Source organism: Panthera uncia (genome assembly GCF_023721935.1).
Source record: "Panthera uncia isolate 11264 chromosome A3 unlocalized genomic scaffold, Puncia_PCG_1.0 HiC_scaffold_11, whole genome shotgun sequence".
Lineage (NCBI taxonomy): Eukaryota > Metazoa > Chordata > Mammalia > Carnivora > Felidae > Panthera > Panthera uncia.
The window spans coordinates 44,326,656-44,347,280 of record NW_026057578.1 but is presented as its reverse complement, the minus strand read 5'-3'; the positions used below and the strand labels follow the sequence as shown (position 1 = coordinate 44,347,280).

The following is a 20,625-nucleotide window of genomic DNA, read 5'->3' as shown; positions in this document are numbered from 1 at the left end:
ATCAATGTATTTCCACCACTTAGGTACTTTGTAACTCATGGAGTCTTTGCAAATATTTATAAGGACATAACACATCGCAGGGGCTTCCTTTCACATAATTGGGATAGCATATACATTCTTTTGACATTTCAATGTACATATGATGCAAATAGAGTGGGAAATCTGAGGATTTCCCCTGGATATCAGTTTTATGCTAAAAAATCCGGCCACTCTACAGCTCAGTTAATCTAAAGATAAGAAACGGCCCGTTTTTGCATTTGATCTGATAGGTGACAGAGGTACCATGGTGGGCTGCCCTCCTCTGAAATGGCAAATGGTAATGGATGATTAGAGCAGTCTGGGTGAATTTTCAATACAGGATAATAGAATATAACCATAGCAGTTTTCATGGAAGGCCAACCTTTGTTGCTCCTTTTAGGGCATAAATTATGCATTACTAAGATTACAGATCTGAAACAGGAAGCAGAACACAAGGAGGGCACCGTTAGAAAGAGGACCGTGTGAAAGCACCCGAAATTAAGGTTGGCAAGAGGAACACTCATTTCCTCACAGCTAACCTGCAGTAACCTTCCAGGTGAACCATGCAAGGGGGCTGCCAAGAGGAGAGAGGGATTTTGGTGTCGACAGCCAGGCTGGGGAGAAAGAGGGAAAGTGAGGTCTCAAATCACCCTCTATAAGCTGTCAATTCTCCACCTCAGATCAAAAAAGCACTAAGACTTGTCATTTAAAATGTCGGCAGATATGGAAAGGTGATCTTTTTGCTTTTTGATACATGCTCTTTGATGATATAAATGAATGCACTAACAACTTTGTGATCACCAAAGTAAGGCAATGACAGTTTAGCATTTCAACTCTCATAATGCACCCAGATTTAGGAGATTCTTCGATTTATCTTAATCAGAGGGGAAAAGATGCCAGTTTTCATCATTCTGAAACTATTATTTATCTCCTCTAGAAGCTAGACATTTTACTAATATTTAAAAGGAACATGGCTTTAGAGAAATTAAATACTTAAGTTGATCTCCCTGTTAAGCTCAAAAAACAAAATATGGTCTTAATTTTCTTAGACACAGATTTGCCCTAAGAGTAAGGGAACAGCCTTTTTAAATAATTTTTTTCAATAGATGCTAAAATAGTATTTTATTCTTTTGAACTGAGTGCTTTAATTTTAATCACCTAGAAGGTATGCATTTCATAGTCATGCTCAATATTCTAAAGATGAAGATTCTCCAGAAAACCATCTTCTGAAATGAAGACAAGGAAGGGATTTCCTGGTTTGGCCTTAAAATCACATCTCAATGTATGCATACAGTCTGTATTAGAAATCAATTCAAGATTTATGCACACAGATATTAATTTGAATTTTTCTTCCTAGTTATTATGGTTAAGGCCAGAGAAAACAAAAACTATATGCTAAATTTTATAATTTATGTATTTTAATTATGTCTATGTATATTTACATATTCCATTGTATTTTAATGAAGAATTATATTTCCTTTTTCCACTTCAAAAGAGACATAGTGTGATTATGTATGACCTCATTCATCCTCAGAACAGCCCCAAGAGATTGTATGTTCTCCAGAAAACAGAGGACAAAGGGGCTAAAGGACCCAGCTCCACATCACACAGCAGGTAGATGTTTCAGCAGAACTCAGACCTCCTGAGTCTGGTTTTGGACTCACACCACTACACTATATTTGCAGATGGATATGTAATAAATTCCTTAAAAAATACTCTAATTGGCATTTAATCTGTGTAATGAACTTTAGCAAATAACTAGATAAATTAAAGAATTTAAAATAGATATCACAGAATATTAGTAAACTATGAAATAAACATTCACTTAAAAACCATATCACATCCATGAATAGATCAGAGACTGTTCTTTTTATTTTTTATACGTCAAAGCCTAAGATTTCCATGACCCAAGCCTGACCTGTCTCATTTTGTTCTGCCAAATTAAAAGGGAAGACTATATTAGATATAACATACCAAAGGCTTTGCTTGGTGATTCATGCACTGGAATTTTAATGTTATACTTTTCCTAACAAACATGCTTTTAATAAGGCAGTAAACTGCATTTAGCTAAAGATGAAAATAAATGATCCATTTCGGGCCATTAAGGCCATTTTATTTATTTATTTTTTTTTACTTTACTTTCATCTTACTTTTCATTTTCATGGAAAGTACAGAGGTAATAGCAGATGAATTTCAATTAGTTTCAATTAATGCCATAAACCGTTATAATGTATTAGGTTGCCCGGTTCTATCTGAACCCCCCCACCCCCACCCCCCCACCCCTGGGGCAGAACCCTCCAGGTTTTGTTTGCCTTTGAAAGCAGCGTTTGAGCTGGTGATGTCAGCTATTCTCCACGATACTGGAGCAGTTCTGATCATTTAGGATAATTTACATCTATAAACCTATCCAACTCTAGAGCCCAGAAAACAATGTCCTTCATTCTGGGCTAATTCCATCACAGAACAATCATTTCTCCTTTGGCAGCCGAAGCAGGCAGGATAAAACAGAGAATGGGGGCGGGTGTGGGGGGGGACAGTGGTGATGCTTTGAGGCTGTATCTGTATGGTTTTAATGGGCAGAAATTCCGGAACTGACTTCCTCCCAGTGGCCATCCATTGCTTCTCATACCCAGCATCCACCTGTCCTTCTAGAACAATTTCCCCACCATCCTCAACAAACAAGCCCTTCCCTCAAGTGCCTGTACTTCAGCTAAGTTAGGCCTGGCATGTCCCAGGATTCCATGTGTGATTGCCGGATGGACATGTGACCCAATCACAGCCACAGAGACACAGGAGATCTTTTTTTCTCAGACTTTTTGTAGGAAGAGCCCTGTCCTCAGCTCTTTCCTGCTAACCCCATCCTGAGCTATTGAGAAAGGGAGAAATTAGCACTGACTATCATGAAAAAAGCTAACTATCATGAAAGATGTCCACATTCTTCCTGGTGTCATTATGGTGACATGAAGAGGAAAAAGGGCTGGCAGGTGGAGTGATAGCAGTAGGTACACAAACGCAGCCCTGCTCATTTTTCATGAAGTGCCAGGCTTCTAGTTTCTAGCTTCAAATATCATCATCCCATAACTGTCTTTGGTATAAGCCAGAAGTGGCTGCACCAGCCCTCACCTGCCACGGCCACCCCCCTCCAACAGGTTATGCAGTCTTCTCCAACCCGGTCTTTCTGGATTGCTTTCTCTCTACTAGATGGGAGGTTCACCTTCCTGAAGTGCTGTTTGGTGCACTGGTTATCCCTTTTCACTAGTTCCCCAACCCCTAAAAAGTCACCAGTTAAACCCAGACATGGCTGGGCCCTGAGGTCCTCCACCTGCCAATCCACTTTCATTTCCCACTGCTGCCCTTCAAGGGTCTGCCCAGTGCAATTCAAGCACCCCCAACCTGTCTGTTTACTTCTCCTGCTCTTCTTTAAGGCTGAGCCCAATCCTCCTTTTCCAAACTTCAGTTTTCAGGGCTCTCATTAAGGACATAGTGCCTGTCTATAAATGGACCAGCCCCCGGTGTACGTGGATCCCCATTTAAAAAAATTTTTTTTTTAGTTTATTTACTTTTTTTTTTAAGAGACAGAGAGAGAGCAAGAGCAAAGGAGGGGCAGAGAGAGGGGGAGAGGGAGAATCCCAAGCAGGCTCTGCATCATCAGGTTAAAGCCGGATGCACAGCTTGAACTCATGAACCAGGAGATCATGACCAGAGCCAAAACCAAGAATCAAACACTTAACCTACTGAGCTACCCAGCCATCTCTGATTTTTTGTGCAGATGGTGTCCTAGACTGTGCTATCACCAGGGGCTGAGATTACAGCCTTGGGAACCTTCTGTGCATAGCAATAACCCCATCACATGTAGCAGTAGTAACAGCAATGCTAATAGAAGCCTGTATTACCGAATTCTCACTGTGTATGAGACACTATCCTGAGTTGGACATGTAATGTTATCTTATTTATCTCATTTAATTCTCACAGCAACCCATGTGAGGAAGATATTATCTGGAATGGGACTAATCAAATTCAAGTCTGAATAGGACTCTAATTGTGGAAAACTACAAAGAAAAAGCTTCCTTCAGGCAGGAGGTTAGCATTTTTCATTCTAACTTTTCTTTCACGAAAAGTCATTGGAAAAGGAGCACCACACAGAGTTGAATTAATCTGGCTGGGCTGGGTTTCTCAGATATCTCTGGAGCCTGGGCCTAGCATCTGAGTGTTATGAGCATCTACTAGAGACATGCCCTAGGAGTGTCATTAGCACGAGACCTGGGAAAATAACCTACGTTTAAGACAATAAGTGAATTTCTACATACTTCTTATCTTGGCAGTTCAATGGACAAAAGCAGGCACTCAGAGGGGTTGTATGCAGTGGCTGATGGGAGACATTCTTAAATCTTGCAAAAGCATTCATTTCCCTTTAAGTGGGCAGCAGAGTAACACCATCTCTGACAACCAGTCAAGTCATCAGAATAGCACAGATGCTCTTCCCCCATCTGGCAACCAAGAGCACAGAAAAAAAAATTTCATCTGAAGGAGGGCATAGTGTATGTTGTTTTTGGGATTTCTAAATTCTCTGCTACAAACATTCAACCTCAAGAACTTGCATTGTCACTTTCAAAGGCCCTTTCTTTGGTCAAAATGCTCCTTACTTCTAACATCCAAAATAGGCAGCTGTTTGAAGTTAAAACACTGCTTTTATAACACGATCGGGCAAAGTCCTAAAATAAAACACACTGGGTATTTTGTATTGAGCCATGGACTCTTGTGCTTTCAGGGAGTGTAAGTTACAATTTGAGGTCAGACTTGACAAAATGGTAATGACCTGTCACAAATTATATGCACAAAAGCAGGTTCTGCAAACTATGGCTCATCACCTATTTTTGTAAATAAAGTTTTATTGTAACACAGCCTTGCCCATTTATTTGTGTTCTGTCTTTCTTGCTGCAATGGCAGAACTGAGTGGATGGGAAAGAGACCATATGGCCTGCAAAGTCAAATATATTTGCTATCTGAACATTTATAGCAAAAGTTTGCTGATGTCCAAATTAAGAATTCCTTAAGTCTATGTAGGTCACAGGGTAGTGATTAAAAAAATGACTAAAATGTTAAAACAGGTTTAAACACATACTGATGCAAAATCTAAAATAATACCAAGTTATGAGGCAAATATGAAAATAGTTTGACATGTTTTAAATCTAGGTCCCTAGTGTATATCTATATATTCCACCTTTGCCCAAAGGTGCCACACCCACTTGGTTTTGTGGGTTACCTTAGCCCAACTTTTAGGTTACATGACATATTTCAGACCCCAGAAAAATACAGAAAGCTTCCAAAAAACACTTGGTGAGACTAGCATACCCTTAATTCCCAAAAATGGACAAGTAAAGCTTATATGAGAAACTGCAGGCCAATCTCACTTATGAATTTAGATCAAATAACCTATAAAAAATTAGCAAATTGAATCCAGCAATGTTTTGAATGTCACTTGATACCTATTTTTTTATTTTTAATGGAGTAAATGTAGTAACTTAACAAAAAGTTAATTAATGCCTAAATCTTCCACCAAAAATCATAAGAAACTCTTTAATTTTAATATATTAACTATAATAATATTATAAATTGTATTTAAATAAGTACACTAAATAAATTATTATATTTAACTTTACATCTTGACCCCCATAGTATAGGCACTTTGTGTTTTTTGATATCCCTGGGCTGCACAGAATATCTGGATTAGCATCCCAGGGTGCCACGGGTGGTTGTATAACCCAACCGAGTCACTGTTTTAGGTAAAAACTGAGGGGCCACCCTTCGTCCTTTCCCAAACTTGACTGCCAGGTCTCCATTAAGGACGAGTAGGTAAGCAGGCCCTGTTCTGGTTGTCTTACTAGTCAAACAATTTCAATTTAATCCAAGCAATAGAGAGGGAGATGTTGGAGAAAACACTTTTGAGTGGCAGACGCATTTGTTCAAATGTTTTACTCTCTCATTTTGATTCAGAAAGTGGCACGCAACTTGAATATGTGTGTTTGTGGGAAGGACTGTGCAGACGACACCAAGAAAGAGAACAATGGATCGGGAAGGGAAGAAAAGAGCCCTTCCAACACAGACCTTTCTTTTTCTTCCTAGGTCTTTTCGGCTTCACAAAAGGAGACATATTTTCCATATAATTGCTAAACATGTTTGCTTATTAAATTATTCTTTAATTAGTTAATGATTTTAGCCATGCTTTGCTCTTCGGATATTCATTTTGTGTAATAAAATAATTATAGATAATTAAACTATCTCAAGCCTTTTTCTTTCCCCCAGCAAACATGCTGGGTATCCAAAAATGACAACAAGTTGTAAATTAATCTGGAAAACAAAGCATGACAGATGAATGATTTGGTTGGAATTAATTAGGCACTAATTATACACTGGAACTAGATGAAGGATGAGACTCATTATAAAAATAAAAAGCAATTCTGAAAAAATGCACAGTTACCAACATCCTTACCTTCTGTGACTATGGGGTTGTTCCTTATCCAACGCAGGGCCTTACAGCAATCTTCTTCATCGTTAAGAGTGAAATGATTGCCAGGAACTTGATCAGTGTATCGCTGCTTCCCGCTGCTCGGAATCTCTCTGTTTGTCAGGTGTTGACTAATATCAGCCCCTGTAGGGCATGGGACCTGAGAGGTATGTTACAGAGAAATGCTTATTTCACTGGTAGTAAGGGAAGCACTGACACAGCAATAAATTAATTAATTAAATTAAATACACATAGAAATGTCCAGTAGAAGTGTGCCTTTTTCAGTCCCGCAATACAATCAGGTTTGAATTTAAAAAATAAAAATAAAACAAAACAGGTGGAATGACCCCTTAGAGACAATTCTCAGAAAGGGTTGCTCTGGTTCTCTGATGCCACATAACAAATTATTCCATACATTCTGTAGATCAGTAATTCAAGCAAGGGCAAGGTGGGCGACAGTTTGTCTCTGTTCTATAATGTTGGAGGCATCAGCTGGGAAGACTTGTAGGCTGCAGGTGACTTCATGGCTGGGGGCTGATTCATCTGGTGATAAACCATCTCACTCCTCCCCTCTCCCCCCACGAAAACATGCCAGGTATTCAAAAATGACAGCAAGTTGTCATTATATGTCCAGCAATTGATGCTGGCTGTGACTGGGATCTTGGCTGGGGTGTTGGCCAAAACATTACATGCAGCCTCTCCATGTGTCTTGGGCTTCCTCACAACAAGGCATCCGGGTTCCAAGGACATGTGTCCTGAGAGAACCAGTATAAAAAGCTCCATGTTCTTTTCCATCCTAGTCTGGGAAATTGGGCAGTGTCTTTTCCACCATGTTCTATTCATGGGGGTCATCATAAAAGCCTGGCCAGGATCAGGCAGAGGAACCCAGGATCCATCTCTTCATGTAGGCGTGGCATGGCCAAGGAAGAACACAGCACAGGGAATGGGATCTGACATAGCCATTTTCGGCAAAAGCAATTTGCACAGAAGCAATTATATCAGGGGTTGAAATCCAAGTGCATAGAGGTGCTAGGCAGAAAAGAAAATGAGGGAAGTGGACTACTATACACTTATGAAAACTATAGAATTATTCTTCACTTTGTCAGAGAAATACTCTTTCTCTCCCTCTCCTTTCACCTCTCTCCCTCCCTCCCTTTCTCTATTTCTCTCTCTCCCTCCCTCCCTCTCTCCCTCTCCTTCTCTCTGTCTCTGTCCGAACACAGAACCCTCCCAGTATAACTTCTGTTCTCTCACTTTTGACACAGACATGAGTGGAAGCAGACACTTTCCTCTAGTATAAGGAAAGCGACAGTGAGAACATAATAAAAGATGACACTTGTCTTCAGTGTCAAGGATACTGTGGCAGACTTGAAGGCCCATGCCCTGGCCAGAGTTTGGCCACAACTCAATTCTATCCAGTTGGTGCCAGAGTAGAGCATGGGTTCAGTGTGGCCAGATCTGATTTCTCAAGAAATGCCAGACACTTTTCTTTTACCTGTGGACTCTTGATTTCTTCAATATTTTGTTTCAAATTAGAATCAAACAAATGCCCTTGTGAAAGCCAAGTACAATAGCACAGTGGCATGAGTTTGCCCAGTGGGCCAGCATTTCACCCCTCTGATTTTTATTTGGCAACCAGGTGAGATTAAGTGGAAGATAATGAGACCGGAATCAGTAGCAAGATTCAAAGGCAATGGAAGGTCTCTGATAGAAGACCTGTACCAGCTGCCTTGCATATTCGTGATATAAGGCCCATGGGCTGTGAGTCAGGGATCGTTATACAGCAATGATGGGCAAAAAGTTCACCTGCAGTAGATGCTAATGTGGGTGCAGAGAAAGTTCTCCCACCCTTGACAAGTGCAGAAAATGCCTTTTATATGGGGTAGGGGTAAATACTGGCTAGTATTTGAATAAATGGGGTTTCACTAAACCTCAGGTAACATTTAGGAAACTTTTTGGTTCTATCCTTCCTCAATATAAATGGTAAATAAGCCTTGTACCTTACTGTGATGCATTTAATTGATTTTCAAACTGAATTAAATTAACTTAATAAACAAACAATTTGTTTTAGTATTTATTTTTGGGGGAGAGTGCAAGTAGGGGAGAGGCAGAGAGAAGGAGACAGAAGATCTGAAGAGGGCTCTGTGCTGACAGGCTGACATCAGCAAGGCCAATGGGGGGCTCGAACTCATGAGCCGCGAGATCATGACCTGAGTTGAAGTCAGACGTTTAACCAACTAAGCCACTCAGGTGTCCCAAAAAACAATCAATTTTTAAAGCTGGATTTACTTTCTCTATAAAGAACCTGCAGTAAAATTATATTTAGTAAAAAAGAACAATTCAGGAAGTAGTGGTCATTTACTGCAACTACAATTGTGGAGGTAAACTTTTCTTCTTAGCAATATAGCTTGCTTAGCAAATCACAGCAAATTTTGGCATTTTTATATTCACAGGTAGTATGAAGCAGTCCACAGTCCAATCATCTGGTAAATGATTTACAGTGCATAATATTGAATGCCATGCTCTGTAGGTTAGAAACCTCACCAGAACTCCAATGAGCACTGTCGTATAAAAGAAAATAAAATTTAGGTAACAGTACACCCATTTTAGTACCCCATGCTTTAATGAATCGGGGAAAGTCCTTTGCAGAAAGTGGTAGGGCTAAAGAACAAATTGAGAACTATTCAATTTATAAAGCTTTCAATGAGTTACTATCCCCAAATAGTAAGTTCTTAGATGAAAAAAACAAGGAAGGGAGAGGGGAAAAGAACAAGTTCCAAAATGAAAATCAGCTTACCTACTGTGATTCTAAAATGTAACGGCATTCTGATAACCTGTATTATTCTTGTGTGCACTTACGTGTGTGGGATCATTTTTGCACAAGATCAGAAAAATTAAAGGAAAATTAAGGGGATAATGTATTTTTCATTTCACGCAATGGCATTTTCACAAAGTAGGCAAAACCAAAGCTAGGATTTTAAATCCCAAGGCCAATTAATTTGTCCACACAGACTTCAGCAGAGCTTAATAAATGAAAAAAGATCTATGGGAAAAAAAATCCTATTACATCATCAAAGTAAGGGAGAGAGTCAAGTTTAATAGGAGAGCATGGGTGTATTTCACCATCCCCACTGGAATGTTCTGCCATTAACTAAACTGCCACTAGTGACTGGAGAGTACGGACAACTTTTCGATCCTTCTGTCAGATTGAACAGCCCAGCATCGCTGACTGGTGGGAGCCCCTCCTGACGGTATTGTGGAGCCACTTACCAGACCCGATTAGCTTTTCTCCAGATAGTTTTAATGAGAGAAAGAAACTCAATTTGACTCTAACTCTAAACATTAAGTTCTAGAATTTCTGTGTTGTAAGGATTTTTAAAAGCCACCAAGTGCAATTTCTGGATCATATCAGTGAGAGAGGGAGGGCAGGGAGGGGAAAAGGGAGGAAAGAGACAGAGAAAGAGGGAGAGAGAAGAGAGACAAGGGCAATGGTGAAGAACTCAGTCTGGAGCCTGGGTCTAAATCCTGGCGTGTCACTTTGTCGTCGCCTGACCCTAGACAAATCACCTCAGTTTCACTGCACCTTGGCTCCCTCATCCATAAAATGGGGAAGAAAGCAGCATGGACCTTGGAGATTTCCTGCAAGGACCTCAGCAGTTAACACACACAGCAGTCCCTCGACCTCCGTCAGGTGTTCCTACCGCCTTATGAGGGCCCCGCCAGGGCATGCTCATGTCTCCTGGGCCGGACATTCCCCCTTGGAGGAGACCCTGACTCTTAGGAAGTTGTTTGGTAGGGTGAATAAGCACTGTATTCCCATCACTTCTGGTGGTCTGTCTTCAGTCAGCTTCCTGAGGCCATGACATTCAAGTCTGATCTGTTTTCTGCATGTACATACCCTTCGAGTATTTGAGGACAGCAATCCTGAATCCTGAATCTTCACCTCTGTGGCTCAACATCTGGGGTGACTTCAAGTCTCTGGATGTGGTTCAGCTTGTTTTTTCCTGTCTTAAACGTGACTGCAAGAAGCAAACACTCCAGGGGCACCTCTGTTTTTGTGATGTATTCTTTCACACGATCATGTTCCGCACGTAACAAGCTCATCACCTCTGTATTGTTGTCACGAATTGTGCCCTTTGTCAACATTAATGCTTTTCTTTCTCCAATTAATTCCGCTTTGTTGGATACTAATATTGCTGCTGCTTCTGACAGCTGTTGAATTTGTGTGGCACCTTTTGCTGGTGCGCTTCTAACATTTCATTTTGAAACTTTGGATGTCATTTTGTTTTGGTAGTTCTCCTGTATTTTGAATTTGGTGCAAACACAGAGCCTTGCTCTTGTAACAGCGCAGTTTAAAACCATGGCATTCACTGTTGGACTGTTGTTTTTCTCAATGCCATTCTGGTTTATCCTTGTTTAAAGCACTGTGGCTATTTCCTTTGTTTCCTTCCCTGTGGTTACACAAATGATGTTTTCTCCGGTCTTATCTTCTCCCGGGTTTGGAAGGCGGATTTACTCGTGCTGTTCAAAAGCATTCATTACATTATTCCTTCTATATGTAAGAGTCAAGACCAAAATATTACCTTTGGTTTTCCCCATTTAAGAGAATTCCTATTTCTCCCTGGCCACCTCTCCCTATTTTCGAACAACTTGGTTCTTGATTAGATTTAGATGAAGTTTCAGTGTTACCTACTTTGCATTTATTCTCAGACTTATAAGCTTTTGAATTGTTTGGTGCTTGCCAATTACCTTTTTAGACTATCATAAAGTTCTAAATTTTCCTTTCTGCCTTAGTTATTCAGAATACACACTAAAGAACACGGAAGATCATTCTTCTGAGGCCTCACAGACAAAACAACAGCTTTTTGCTGTCTTCAAATAGGAGAGACGTGGGTGCACATATACTTACTGAATTGCCATATTTTCTTCAAAATACTGTGTGGCTAGTTTCATGTTTTTATGCCATTTTATCCTAGAAGGGGAATTTTGGGTGCTTGTCTTATTTTTGTTCTTGAGGGGTGGTGGTAGGGGTGGTGGTGGTGGTGGTGGTGGTGATCTGTTGTTTTTCTCTTGAAATGTGTTCATATTTTTCCCCTATCATTGTTGAAGAACTAAAATTGCATCAGAATATAACTAGGTGAGTAAATTTTTCTTTGATTTTGCCTGGAATGGGCTCAACTGGACAATATGGTATTTAGGTAAGGAAAATTCTCTGCTAGCATGTCTCTGTTGTATCTATTCCATTCATCACAGCCTCTTCTTTGGAAAAACCAGTGATCTATATGTTGCCTCCGTGTTGATCACACCTTCTCGTGTCTTGAGCCAAATGTATCCTTTACCCTTTGCCCTTTGCCCTCTGCCCTCCAGGGGAGCTTTGCGCTTTGTTTTCAGCATCCAACATTGTTCAGTAGCAGTTCTCTTTCTTGACAGGGATTGGATTTCAATCCTTTCTTACCCATCTTCCTTTTCATCTAATTCTGTAGCCTACTCAGCTCAGCTTTTGCTCTTCTGATGGCTTCAGCTCCCATTTCAGAGTCTGGCTGATCAAACTGTACTGAAGATGATGAATAGTTTTCTGCAGTGTGTGTGTGCATGCATGCATGTGTGTGCGTGTGTGTGTGTGACTCCTGGAATATTGTCAAGAGTATGTTCTTTCTCTGATTTTTCCAGATGTTGTTCCCTTTCCCTTACCCTATGTTATCCTTTTGTTTCAGGTGCCTTTTGCTAAGCAACAAACTCACACCAAAACTAAGTGGTTCAAACAACCACCATTTTATTACTTTTCATGATTTCATGGGCCAGAAATTTGGGTAGGGTTTGGCTGGGAAATTCCTTTATTCCATGTGTTAGCAACAGAAGTCACTTGGTGATATTTAGCTGGTGGAGCATCCAAGATGGCTTCACTCATATGTCTGGTGCTTTGTCAGGGATGGCTGGAAGGCTGGGTTCATCCGAAACTGCCAACTGGAGAACCCAGGTGTGGCATGTCCAATCACAGGGTGAGTATCTGGACTTATTTGGCCTTTCGGGGCTCCAGGAGCCACTGTTCTCACAAACAAGGAGACACTGCCTGGCCCCTGACCCAGCCCCAGAAGTCACACCACATCACTTCCCTTGTATTGTATCTGTCAAGACAGTCACAAGTCTGCCCAGGTTCAAGGGGAGGAAATGCAGACCCCATCTCTTGGCATGTTATTTTCCCCTTTAATCATCCCCAAGCACAGTGAGGTCTCTTCATGATAACTGCTCATCTATGACATTGGGGAGGTCTTACGTCCGAAGAGGCAAAGTGGTGTCTGTAGCTCTTTTCAGCTGTTTATAGCAGGCTCTCACCTGCAGCTGCACCGTACTAGATGCCAGGCTCTTATTTACCCCATCAAGGATGTAATTAGCCTCTGTGAAGACCACATCATGTTGCTGACCACATCAAGCTCAATATAACTAACATCCCCAACTTACTCTCTCACCTGGTGGGATGTTCTTGCCCCACCTGCTGGCTTCTAGTGAGAATCACCCCTTTAAGAGTCCCTGCAAGTGGACACATTTTTACTCTTTCTCTTGTTGAGAAGACCCAAAACCAGGCATGGGGAGGTGGTCTCTCCATGGCTCTCCATGCGCCATGGAGAGTTGCCCAGGACCTCAGGTGTAAGCTATCCCAGAACTTGTCAATGGGCACCAGCATGTGCCAATCAAAAGAACCCAATCTATAGATAGGGTGGGGAAGGGAGTTAGTTAGAGGGTACTGAATATGATTCGTCTTCCAAAATGGAAAGGTCATAGATAATGTCAGGGGTTGACAGATCAAAGATAAAACTTCTATAAACACATTATTTGGAGTTCTGGGGGTAATCACCGAGGAACTAACAACAGAAATGCCTCAAAGTGGTTATCCCTAGAGAGAGAGGACTTGGAAGGAGAGACCAGCCTGCCTCACACGCAGTCCCAAGGCACAATTTAATCTTTTACCCTGTGCATGGATTTTATGATGAAAAATTAAATGATAAGTGTTTGGATATCAAAAATATTGCATAATATTTTAGAATGACACATGCCACTTAAAGTTCTATTTAGAGGTTCAAGTTTGTAATGATATTTTATAACAGTTATCTTCTTGCTTTGGAGTTAAGCTTTATTTTCATCATTTCAATTTATTTCTAAATCACAAAATTGGGACAAAACAACAAGAGAGTTAAAGAGAAGGAAACAGGAAAATAAAAAAGAACTGGAAGCCCTCCACAGTGAATTCAGCAGCCTTTTTTTGTATCACTCTATGTACCTTTAATTTTTATGTCCTTCTGGAAAAATTAAATCGGAACTCCCTTTATCACTTCTTCATTTCATTTTTCCCATTGTAAAAAGGGCAAGAGGTTAACGTGCCACAGACTAAAGCTGTAGGGGCAGCTGGACACACATGGGCAGAAGCCCGAGTCTCTGGACAGCTGGCCGGGTCTTCCACTCACATTTTCCAAAGTCCACGGTCCCAGGCAGCAGCTGGAACTCGGTGGGGCAGGTGAGGGGGGCAGGCAAGTTGAGGGGTGCATGATGTTTTCTTCTGATTTAATGTTTAAAAAGAGGAATACTTAAGTATCAAAATAAAGTATTCCTCCAGTTTGTGTTTATCCTTTAGTCAGAAAAAAAAAATCCTTTTCTACACTGTGAGAACTGGATGTCTTTAGTAGCAGCAGTAGTAGTGGTGGTCATAGGAGGAGGAGGAGCAGGATGAAAAGAATAAAAGCAATTACTCAGAGGATGATCCATATTCAGTGTGGCCTGCTCACAAGCAGCACCAGCCTCACCCTGAAGCTTGTTAAAACTGCAGCATATCAGCAGCCCCCATCCCCTGATCAGAAACTGCATTTTAATGAGATGCACAGGGGCTGTGTGTGCACATTATGGTTTAAGAAGTGCTACTCTAAGGTACAGATTAGAGATTCTATGTCAAGAAACTTCAAGTCCTGGTTCTCAGCCTTAGCTTAGAACCATCTAGAGCTTTAAAAAATGCTGATCGCTGGGCTCCACCCCAGAATAATTAAAGCACAGCTTCTGGGGGTGGGGTCTAGGCATGGGTATATTTCAAGTGTCCCAGGTGACATCAATGTGTGGCCAAGGCTTGGAACATTGAGTGATGCTGGGAGTTGCTCAGCTGTCTGTCCCCCACCACGTGCTGCCTCCTCCTGGCTGGGCTCTATAAAGAAAACCTACACATAGTTCCCCTTGTCAAATCCACAATCATTCACAAAATGTCCTAAGACAGTACCAGATAAAACAGTGCCTGGGGTGGGGGTGGATTACTCCATACTTGTCAGAAACAAACCCACCGTGGGAAGGCTTATCCAGGTTCCTGGGAGAAAATGTAATTAAAAGATCCCATCTGTGAGGGCACTTGTGTGGCTCAGTTGGTTAAGCATCTGACTTTGGCTCAGGTCATGATCTCGTGGTTTGTGGGTTCGAGCCCTGCGCCAGACTCGCTGCTGTCAATGCAGAGCCCACTTCAGATCCTCTGTCCCCCTCTCTGCCCCTCCCCTGCTTGTGCTCCCTCAAAAATAATTTTAAAAAACATTAAAAAAAAAGACACCATCTTTGAGTTACAAAGTAAATTGCTTTTCATTAAAGAAATGTCCTATTTTTGTGAACTACATCAAATGCTAATGCTTGTTGCAAAGAATGAATATTAAAATTTGCTTCCCTAAGACATTGAACAGCTTCAGTTGTATCCAGCAATGCTTTCCTCAAATGTGGTTTGAGAATTTAATCCAAATGGAAAGCACGGTCACTGGGTAGTCAATCAGTCACATTTCCTAGTTTTATAACTGAGAGACAAAATAAAATAAGGGTTGACAGAAGGTGCGCATGTTTCAAATACTTTTGCATGAGCCCGTCACCACCGCCAAATGTTAGCCTCTTGAGGCATAAATTAATTTACCACAAATGCATGCCGGGTTGTGTCTGGATTCTGCTCTGGTGAGCAGTAAGTGTTAGACTTTTGGACAACAGCTTAAAGAATGACATTTCTCCTATTTGCTGTGATTTTTACCCTTGAGCAGAATGTTTTTCTTGGAATGGATTTCCAGGAGGGGTTTCGGACACAATTCTGGTCATGTGTGCAGGCCTTGTGGGCACTTTTATGAATAGAGTGGCAGCTGTCCTGGTAGGAAGGCATGCTCTTAACCCCTAGAACGTGTGCCCCAGTAAACGCATTAACCATCAATCACTAAGATCTCCGTGTGCGGCCTCACCTGGTACTGCTGTCCGGTGCAGAGGATGAGGTGGTCATAGAGCACGATTTCCTCTTTGGAAACTACCACATGCTTGGCTACTCGGTCTATGGCAGTCATTCTACCAGCCACCACATTGACCCAGGAGCACAGTGACATCAACGCATAATCTTTATCATTAAAACAGTGGCTGCAAAGAGAGAGGCTCCGTCAGTGACATTTGAGCAGCTGACAGTGGGCATTAATTAGACATCTGGTGAGCTGGTTCAAGTCCCCTCGTGGGCCAAGTCTGTGCTCTTGATGTGACTTTACTAGGACCGTGGCTAGATACTGGATTTTTCATTATGAGACAGTCACAAACTGACATCTTCCCATTAAAGCTAAATCGTTCCAGCTGGCATAGGCCAGTCCACAACAGGGAGGGTGACTGTGTGTGTGTGCGAGTGCCTCTGTGAAATCATTAACGTACACTCTTTCTTCTGCTTCTATTTCATGGTGGGTGTAAACTTACTTTAGCTGTTGAGTTATCATATTGACCACAGACTCAAAGGGAAAGAGGAAGAAGAAAGTGACATTGTGGAGGATTCCCAAAGGCAGGGGTCAAGGTCCTGAATATTGAGACCCCTTCATATTTGCTAATGTTTACAGTAAATGACTCATTCTTAAAATTAGTGTATGGATTCAGGCCAAAACAACTACACATTTTATTTAGAGAAGATGTCAATTAGGGAGTTAGGTTTGCAGTGAGTACAGTCCCTGGAGACTTTTGGGATTTGCTCTATAGGACAAAGGTGATTTACGGGGAACTAGTAGTTCTGCAAACAGTGGGTCCAAGGTGGACAGGTTTTCTTTTCTAGTTTGAGCACTCTAGTGTGAGAAAAGTGGAGTTTTGGTAGATTTGGGTTTAAAGAGTTCTCTGAGGATGGTTTCCAGAATTTTCTGAAAGCTCTGACCTCATGCACGTGACCTTTTAATGATACTGTTCTGAAGACCCAGAGTGTAGGGTGGCAGAACAGTATGTGTTTCATTCAAAAAAAAATTTTTTTTTAATGTTTATTTTTGAGAGAGATAGAGACCAAGTATAAGTGAGGGAGGGGCAGAGAGAGAGGGAGACACAGAGTCCAAAGCAGGCTCCAGGCTCCACACCGTCAGCACAGAGCCCAATGCGGGGCTCGAACTCACAAACCATGAGATCATGACCTGAGCCGAAACCATATGCTCAACAGACTGAGCCACCCAGGCACCCCAATACGTGTTTCACTTAAATCAAGGCTTAACTGAGTCATGGTGTGTGTCCCAGTGCGACTGGACCCTGGGGACTCTGCATGACCTTTCAATAGTTCAGTTTCTTCACCTCTGAGCAGGAGGTGACTGGCTTATTCATTGTACAGGACAAACCTGAGAAGGTAAAAGATGCTGTTTTGTCAGTTGCGATGTGTACATGAAGGGTATTATTCTAAATAATATTAATGATGCATAATCCTGTTTACCCTCCTTGGACGCCAACGGGATTGTGAAGTGGTAACGGGAGAACATTTTTTCTTTTTGATCCATACATGAGTCTGCTCTCACCACACAAAAGGAATTCTCATAATGGATGTGCATTAGACCCTGTTACAAGGGCCTGTGAAAGAGAAGGGAGCTCTGAGTTTTGTATCTCTCCATGAAACAACATTTAAAAACAAGAACGTTTCTTTTTAATAAGAAAAGAAAATCAGGGGCTGTCCTGTCCCCGCAATATAACAGAGAATGGGATGAAATTCTCTTAAAAAAAAATCATTTTGGTAGCTTAACAGGAACACATGAAACTCTGTTGATTTCACACATTCATGAGAGACCCACAGAGGACTGCCCTTATTTGCTACACAGTCTCTGCATAATAGGAATGGTACACTGTCAGCCGTCCAAGATGAGGAAAAATTAAATATAGTTAGTGCACAGGGATTAGTCTTATGAGGGTTTGCTCAAAGATAAAAGTTCTCAGGGGAAATCTGGGGAAGGTTAAGACAGTGTTATTTTTAATGACAGCAGGACAGTAGTGTTTATAATGTCAGAATGCATATTTCAGAGTTAAAATCTGAAGTTCTGTCCAGTGGAAATGGCACATGGAACATGGTATTTTGGGGAACCTTTGGAAACATTGGAATATGTGGGGTTCTTGCTTTTATAGTCTGTTACTACATTGAATGATAATAGTCCATTTAAAGTATCACTGTGTAGGTGATTACAATCCATTCTGGATCTGCTTTACCCATCAGGTAGGTGAAATTAGACATTGGAGACTTATGGTGATACTTTCCCAAAATTGTTTCCTAAGCAGAGGTAATGAGCATTAGGATTCTAACATGGCAGGGACTGCCTCATGGCTTGGTGACAAGAGAAGTATCTCCACTAGAGTTCTCCGTAAAAGAGAGAAAGAACCAAAGAGGAAATATCAATAAAACTTCATGTCTCTCTCTCTCTCTCTCTTTAATGCTTATTTATTTTTGAGAGAGAGAGAGAGAGAGAGTAGGAGAGGGGCAGAGAGAGGGAGACACAGAATCTGAAGCATGCTCCAGGCTCTGAGCTATCAGCACAGAGCCCAACGTGGGGCTCAAACTCACAAGCTGTGAGATCATGACCTGAGCTAAAGTTGGACGCTTAACCAACTGAGCCACCCAGGCACCCCAAAACTTCATGTTTCTGAAGTCTCAAGTGAGCTTGACCCTGACTCAAAAATAAAGTGAAAATTTGCCTTCACAGAACATTCTGGAAGCAGGTAATAAGGAGGAGGAAAAAGCAGAAATGCAGGATGGGGAAATTTCTAGAAGGGAACATATGTGTAAAGTGGCCAGCTTGCCCCCAACACCCAGTGGTCAGAAGATTTAGCCCAAAGCTCTAGGTGCAAAATTACAAGCAAACTCCAGGGAGGCAATTACAAGCAGGATAGATCCATGCACTTCATGGAATCAGAACCCTTCAGAACTGGAAAAAAACTTGGAGGCTTTCATAAAGGATTTATTGTGACACTCTCTGAAGAAGGAGCATCACAATTAACGTTCACTATTCAGGGCTGATTGTCCAATTAGTGGATTTCTCCTGCTTCCTGTTTCTCCTTTCCTCCCACTGCCTTCCTCTCTGCTGTATCCTGGCATGTCATTAGCACCTCTACAAGACACTGGACTGGGAAGGGTGAGGACACACAAAATGGCTATTCAAAAATTAGTAACAGCAATAATCAAAACACTGGTTACGGCAAAGTTCGAAGTTTGTATTTAGAATGAGGAATTTAAATTATGAAATTTATGGATGTCAATGCAATAGTTATTCTTAAACTCCATGACAGAGGTGCTTAAGCAGCCGACTTTGGCTCAGGTCATGATCTCGTGGTTTGTGAGTTCAAGCCCCCAGTCAGGCAGAGCCTGGAGCCTGCTTCTGATTCTATGTCTCCCTCTCTCTGCTCCTCCCCTGTTCAAGCTCTCTCTTTCTCTCAAAAATAAACATTAAAAAAAATTTTAAACTCCATGACGGAGATAATTTCCTTTATTGAGGTAGGAGGACCTTTTGAAAGGCAACATCCTGTTTGTGTTTCAATTTCTGGTTTCTAAGAATTACGGTAACATGCAGTTACCCACCCAGAGGCATCTGGCTGTCTTGTTTAGTCCCAACTATGTAACCTGATTGAGAGGGCTTTTGCAGGTGCCTTTAGATGCAACCTGCGTCCACTTGACATTATTTATTGAGCACCTACTATGTGCCAAGCACTGTCCCAGATGTCAGGGACACATTGGTTAACAAAAAAATGCCTGCCCTTGTAGAGTTTACATTGTAGGTTAAGGATTCAGAATATGAAAAATAAAAGCAATTTTGAAAGGAAAATTAGATAATATTTAGAAGAATTTCAGTAGCAAGAAAAAAATAGAGCAGAGGAAGGACTGCAGTGTGTTGGGAGTGTTAGTTGCAAATGAATGGGTGGCCAGGGTAGGTCTCATTGAAAAGTTAACATTTAAACAAAGACTTTGAAAAAGAAAAGCAAAAACTCCAAGGTGGAGACCTTCCAGCTGTGTTTCACGAACAAAGAGGAGACTGTAGTGGTTCCATTGGGGAGAACAAGGGCAAAAATGGTCAAAGATGAAGTCAGAGAAGTAAGCAGACAGGGATGGATTGTAGGTGGGAACATTCTAGAAGTTTCTATGAAGATGGAAATGTTCTGTAGCCGTGCTGTCTCATATGGCAGCTACTGGCCACATGTAGCTATCTGATCACTTCACACATGGCTAATGTAATTGAGAGGCAGAATTTTTAATCTCATTTAACTTTACTGAAGTTCAATTCAAATAGTCCTGTGTGGCTAGTAGCCATCACATTGGTCAGTACAGTTCCAGGCTGTTTGGTAGTTGACATGATCTGATTCAAATTTTTGTGGCATTGCTCTGCTTTTGTGTTGAGAATGTGGAGAGGCGAGGACAGAAGCAGGGTCACCAGGTGACTTCCCATCTAGCCACATGCAGATCCCAGGCAGTCACACCAGCACAAAGTCATTTGCTAGCTCTTCTCTCCTGTAGCCTACCTAACATGGGGGTTGACCGAAACCTTTATCAAGCTGACTGAATTAAGTTCCTTGTGAGATGTTAATCAATAAGACCAACATTTGCTGGGAATCATCTAATTTAGAAGAAGGGCAATGAGAAAAAGAGACACACATGTGTTGATCCTCTAGCCCGTATCAGAACTTGCTGTTATAGTAATTTTAACAAAAAACTCCAGCAAGGCTGGCTTATCATCTGCTTTTCACAGTCAAAAACTCCACTCAGAGACATAAAATCCCTTTTGTAATAGGGGAAATCCACCTGAATCTGAATCTGCATCCATCTGGCTAAAAACCCATGACTTTTTTACTGTCCTGAT

The 20,625-nt window shown here is 41.4% G+C and overlaps 1 protein-coding gene across 1 annotated transcript in view; it reads right to left on the bottom strand.

Annotated features, from left to right (window-relative positions):
- The window catches only part of CFAP61 (cilia and flagella associated protein 61), a 280,634-nt gene that overhangs the window by 76,479 nt on the left and 183,530 nt on the right, over positions 1-20,625 (bottom strand). The window contains exons 20-21 of the mRNA XM_049650101.1: positions 15,760-15,928; positions 6,509-6,683 (exon numbers count right to left, since the gene is read on the bottom strand). Of these exons, the coding sequence (XP_049506058.1) occupies positions 6,509-6,683; positions 15,760-15,928 (344 nt within the window). The remainder of the gene's footprint in view (positions 1-6,508; positions 6,684-15,759; positions 15,929-20,625) is intronic.